Genomic DNA, 6,022 nt, shown 5'->3' on the forward strand with positions numbered 1-6,022 from the left:
AATTAATACTATATGTTTAAATGTGCTTTCTATTCTGGACTATGACATTTTAACCACATTCTAGAACTTTAATCTGAACTCTGATATTTTGAAGTTTCAATTATATAGCAGATATTTAAAATTGATCTTGTTAACAACTGCTTTCTTGAATTATCCCACTCAACCTTACCACTCCAGCAGCTTTACAATTCTCAATGAACAATTATTTTGCATCTCAACCACTTATATTCAAAACATTGAGTTACCTACACCCGATCTTTTCTACACACCTACATGGATCAATGAGCTAAATCCTATTGACTATTCTTCCAGATCACCCCCAGACTTAGTCTTTATTACTCTATTACATCACAATATTTCTTAATTTTTCACATTTGAAGTCTGTTTTATTTTTTTCCTTAATGAAACATGTTCCCTGCTGTATTATCAACAATACAGTATAGTTAACAGTGATTATTTAAAAATGGGAATCTCCTCATGCCCATTTCTTCTGGAAATTCCTTGAGAAATTAATCTCATTCACATTCACATAAACCGCAAAGTACCTATAAAGTGTGTTGTGAATTACATAGAGCTGTTAAATATTGATATTCCTTTCCAAAATATGTACTTGGTTCATCCCTTCTCCTATACTATAGTAGTAACACGGACAGTGGCACAATAGTTTCCTGAGGTGTTAAATTTTTGACTTATTCCATTTAAAAATGTGTGTGATGATTGTTCCTCATATAAGTAATCAGTTAGCTCCAATCCATCCACTATTTATGGTGGACTGGAATTTGAAAATTACTATATTAAGCCAAGGAATTTTGCTGGCTTAGTTGGTAAAGATTTATAGTCTCTGAAATCCTAAGGATAAGTCCTACTCTGTCTAATAGAGTTGCTATGAGTTGGAATATACCCAATGGCAATGGATTGATATTAATATTAATAATATTAGGAGATGGAAATATAATCTTAGAGTTTGGTAAAATCTCAGAAATGAGACATGTCTAAATTTGGGGTAAATTCTTTGCCATTTGTGGGTTGTTGTGCTATACTCTACTGTGAAAGGTGTTACATTATTCTTGGCATCAAAAGTTCCATAGTGCTGGAGAAGATTTCATTTGTTTAATTCTGAGTTAATTATGAAGGAGTCATGATTCAGAGTAAAAAAGACTTTGTATGGATCCTAATATATGTATTTTTATGAGTCTTTTTTTCCCCATCTCCCTCTTGGAGGCAAGGATCAATACCAGATGAATTCTTCAACCTACTGCATAGAAAATAAGTCTGATAACTAACCAAAAAACTTTCTCTATAATTAATAAAATATTTTCACCTTTAGTATAATACAAACAGGAAAAAATTTCCTGATTTTCAATACTTAACAGTATTTGATAGAAAAATCCTTTCTTCTGTCAAGAAATTAGATGCATGGAGGAGGTTCTTGTGAAAAAAAACGATCATGACTAAAAATCATTCCTCTTGGTTCTAAGCATCATTTGTGGCTACTTTGTGAGCAGAACAGCATCGAGCAAATATCTTTTTAAATGCTCCCATTACATCTTTATTTCTTAGACTGTAGATCAGAGGATTGAGCATGGGTGTGACGATAGTATAGAAGGCTGACACTACCTTGTCCTTCTCAGGGGTATGAAATGACTGGGGCAGCACATATGTGTAGAAAGCAGCACCGTAGAAAATGCTGACAACAGTCAAGTGGGAGGAGCAAGTGGTAAAGGCTTTTTTCCGGCCTTCTGTAGAGCGCATTCTGTGGACAGTTAACAAAATGAGCGAATAGGAAGTAGAGATTATCGAGATAGGGATAAGGAGCATGAGTACACAGCAGATATACATCAGTGTTTCATACAAGGACGTGTCTGCACAGGCCAGCCTGAGAACTGCAGGGATCTCACAGAAGAAATGGTTGATGCTACGTGAGCCACAATAAGGGACATTCATAGTAATGGGGGTGAGCAAAAATCCATCAAGGGACCCACCAAACCAAGCACCAGCAGCCAGAAGGAGACATACCTTGCGGTTCATCAGGACTGGATACCTGAGAGGGTTACAGACAGCCACATAGCGGTCGTAGGCCATGAGACCTAGAAGGAAGAACTCGGAGCCGATCATAGTCAAGTAGAGAAAAATCTGGATGCCACAGGCCACAAAGGAAATGGTCTTCTCTAGGGACATCAAATCAACAAGGAGCTTTGGGACAGTGGTACAAATAAAGAGGGTGTCCATGATGGACAACTGGCTGAGCAGAAAGTACATGGGAGTGTGGAGGCGGGCGTCCACCTGAATTAAAAGTATCATGACCAAATTTGCAGTTACAGCCACTATGAAAATAGCAAGAATAACAGTGAAGACAATGCCTGTAACCTGGTTGTTCACCAGAAGTCCCAACAGAACAAAGTCAGAAGATGAAGTGCTGTTCTTCATTGCTAGAGCCTCTGACAAGTTCCAGGGAAGAAACGCCACAATGAAGCAAAGGAAATGAGACATTTAATATCAAATAAAAGTAAAGTGGAAATGACACATTAGAGGATACTGGACAAGATAAAATTTCCAGGGCAGAACGCTAGGGAAATCAAACTGACCAAAAACCCTCTCACTAAATAACCGTGTTTATGGGTAAAGTTCACCTTATTGTGGAATGACACTCTTGGGGTATTTTTGTATGCTATTCTTTCTTTTATTTGACAAAGACAATTGTATTTGTTGTATTTGGAATAGGAAAAATGAAAAAGAAAAAAAGAATTGATAAATTTAAATTATGGTGAGGATGAAGTTGCACCTGAGACAAATTATGGTATATTTCATGGACTTATATGCATGTGAAAGTTGGACAGTGACTAAAGAAATGATGCATTTGAATTATAGTCCTGGCAGAGAATACTGGAAACACCATGGACTTCCTAAAAAAAGAGAGAAAGAGAAATTTTTATTGGAAGAAGTACAGCCTGGAGAGCAAGTGTGGTCCAAAGCCTTGTGGACTTTGGACATGTTATCGTGAGAAAAACACAATAAATATATGAAATAGCTTTGTCTTCTTAATGATCAGCAGAATGAAAACTAGCATCACAGTAAGATCCATTATATCGTTACGGATTGATGAAAGATAAAGTTTTACTAATTAGATTATTATAATAGAGTTTAGTAAATTTATTAGACAGAAAATAAATATGCCTAAATCAGTTTTATATCTATGTGCAAAAAAACCCAAATATTGAGCAAATAAAATTAACAAAACATTTTGACTTGCAATGACATTAAATATTTAGAAACAGCAAAAACATCTCCAAGGAAGAAATAAAGTTTTAATGACAAAATGTATGTAATGATGTGTAATGTGTAATGATACACATTGGATTGAAAGACTCAGTATTGATAATATGTACAAATGTTCCCAAATTTGAAATAGGAAATAGAATAATTATTCTCTCCAAATTTATCTACAATGTATTATCCTAATACAAATCTCATTTTTTTCTCTTTTCTCCTCTCCCTCCTTCATTTCTTCTTTGTTTATAACATGTCTTCTTTTTCTCTCTTTAGGTCTTTGTTGTTTTGTAGAAATGACAAGATGCTTTTAAATTTGAGGGAAGATTCTATAATGCTATGCTATAAAGTACTTAATAAATGAGTAATATGGTCTTTTTGTTAAGATAATCACATAGATCAATGTATTATAAATAGATCATAAAATGAAACAGATTATATATAGATAGTTCAGTATGATATATCCATGAGTAAAAGAGAATGTTATGAAAATAGGTCATGTTCACATAAGAAGTCCATGTTTATCAGAGAGATGCATTAATATATCACAGACTAACTAATGTTATTGTTGGATTTTTCATTTGAAAGCATCTTAATGACAATTGGACAAGGGGATTACTGAGAGAAATTGTCTACAGCTATCCCCTGGTGGAAGAGAATTATTTAAAGATGACTTGTTTGGCATAAACTTTTGCATGGGTGAAATGGGAAAAATTAACTAACTCAATTAACTAACTGACTAACTAACTAACTAATTAACTAACTGATAGTGTTGGGTAAGTATGCTGAAAGTACCTTGGGTTCCCGGGAACACAAATCTGTTTTGGAAGGAGTACAACCATAACGCTCCTTAGAAGTGGGTGGCAGCACTTCATCTCACATACTTGCTGTATGTTATCAGGAAGAGACGACTCCCTACAAAAGGATAACAGGCTTGATAAAGCAAGCTAGCAGTGAAAAAGAGGAAGATCTTTCTGGTCTCAAATATAGACATTGTGAGAATGGCACAGGATCTGGTTTTGTTTGGTTCGGTTATACGTAGGTCACTGGGACCTAGAGCTTCCTCAAGGACATCTCACAAAGACATACTCAGAGTGGAGTTAAACTACACCTTTGTTGTTGACCTTACAGTTCTGGAACTGAAAAAGTTGCCCAACATACATTCGTGCTGTTTTGGTTGAAGAAAATCTTGAATGATTGAATAATTAATTGGTTGAACAGTTTAAGTCAATTAAAAGAAATAACAAAAATTTGACTATTTGGAGCATTTGTTTGGGCTTCATTAATGACAATTCCTTATCTTTTTGTTCCTTTTATTAGTTACCAAATTCGATCATCTCAAATTGCTTGTACTGCTTAGTAATCCCCCCAGCATCTTTCTTTAAATAGCTTCTTTACTTTCTCATTTAATAAAACCATAGCTTACCTAATAAATTTCCTTAGAAAGGCAGATATGATCATACCATTAGCTTATTCACTATATTGTTCCCATTGTTACTATGGGTTTGGGTATGAAGACAAAGAAACAGTTAAAATTAAGCATTGGCGTTTTGTAGCCATTTCACTGAATGTAAGACTAAACGAAGGCATTAACCAGGGAGCGATGTCAACCAGTGTTTATCTGCACCATGTGCCAGAAGTTAACCAGAGGATCAGGGTACTGTGGAGCAGAGTATTAAACGTAAACAAAACACTTCACGAAAAAAAATTTGATCCTGATTTCAATTTAGATGAATTAAGATTTAAGTGTTTAAAAAGAAAAAGAATTGTAGATGGAATAATGTGAACTGTTCTCCAAACATAAAGTTTACTGGCTTGATCATTAAATATGTGTTTATAATTGAGAAGTTCTAATTAAGGAGAAAACTCAAGTACATGCTCCCATTTTGTTGTCTATGGTATTTCCAAGATGACTCCAGTTGCCATGTTCAGTGTGTAGCATTGCCATATACAGGAAATCAAAATACAGGATTGCACTTAATTTCTTGTATAAGTATACCCTTAAATATTTGGTAAAATTGTAACAGCTTTTAAAAATCTATTTTTATGACATCTACATTCGCTCAGTATCGTTCTACTGCACTATGAAGTGGAAATGCAAGTTTGGTGTCTTAGTTTCACAAAGCTAAAAGCATAGCAATCACAATAAAAAGTGATGTAGAATCAGCAAATGCTAATAGGTAGTCTACAATGTCAAAATGTTAATTGATATTATTGCTAATTTATTGTGTGACCTGGAGTAAATTCTGACTCAAAATAACCCTATGGGACAGAGTATAACTATATTATAATTGGGGTTTATTAGGCTGTAACTCTTTATAAGAACAGATTACTATCTGTTTTCTACCACAGAGCACATTTTGGATTTGAACTGGTGATCTGTCAAGTGGTAACTGATTCTAAAAATTAAATAGTCTAATTACAACCTTCATTTTGATTAATAAATTTAAATTACACTAAGAGTAGCACAAGACTACTGTTCCATCTATCAAGCTTTTTTTATACACCCTGCTGGCAAAATTCTAAGGCAGATGGCAGTGAGTTTTAGCTTTGAATCTAGACTGAGAGGCTCAACACTTTAATTTCATAGTCAACTGAAATCTTTCTTTTAACTGCCATCAAAGTGATGTCTACACAAGACTCCTCTGAAAATCAGTATTTCCAAATAATGCATTGTATAATTAACACCAAATTCAGAGATATAAAAGAAATTTCATTATTTTTCAGTCTCAAAAGTTTCTTAATAAAACTAACC

The 6,022-nt window shown here is 34.3% G+C and overlaps 1 protein-coding gene across 2 annotated transcripts; it reads right to left on the minus strand.

Moving 5' to 3' along the window:
• Positions 1 to 1,473: 1,473 nt before the first annotated feature.
• LOC142441202 (olfactory receptor 2T11) lies at positions 1,474 to 5,626 on the minus strand. 2 transcript variants are annotated; one of them, XM_075543256.1, is made up of 2 exons: positions 5,615 to 5,626; positions 1,474 to 2,421 (listed from the first exon to the last, which is right to left on the minus strand). In XM_075543256.1, exons 1-2 carry the CDS (start codon positions 5,624 to 5,626, stop codon positions 1,474 to 1,476), a joined length of 960 nt encoding a protein of 319 aa, XP_075399371.1. The 2 variants fall into 2 exon arrangements, with proteins under 2 accessions (XP_075399371.1, XP_075399372.1); XM_075543257.1 differs by lacking the exon at positions 5,615 to 5,626 and having other exon boundaries at positions 1,474 to 2,433.
• Between the last annotated feature and the right edge of the window lie 396 nt (positions 5,627 to 6,022).

Source organism: Tenrec ecaudatus, chromosome 2, assembly GCF_050624435.1.
Source record: "Tenrec ecaudatus isolate mTenEca1 chromosome 2, mTenEca1.hap1, whole genome shotgun sequence".
Taxonomy (NCBI): Eukaryota; Metazoa; Chordata; class Mammalia; order Afrosoricida; family Tenrecidae; genus Tenrec; species Tenrec ecaudatus.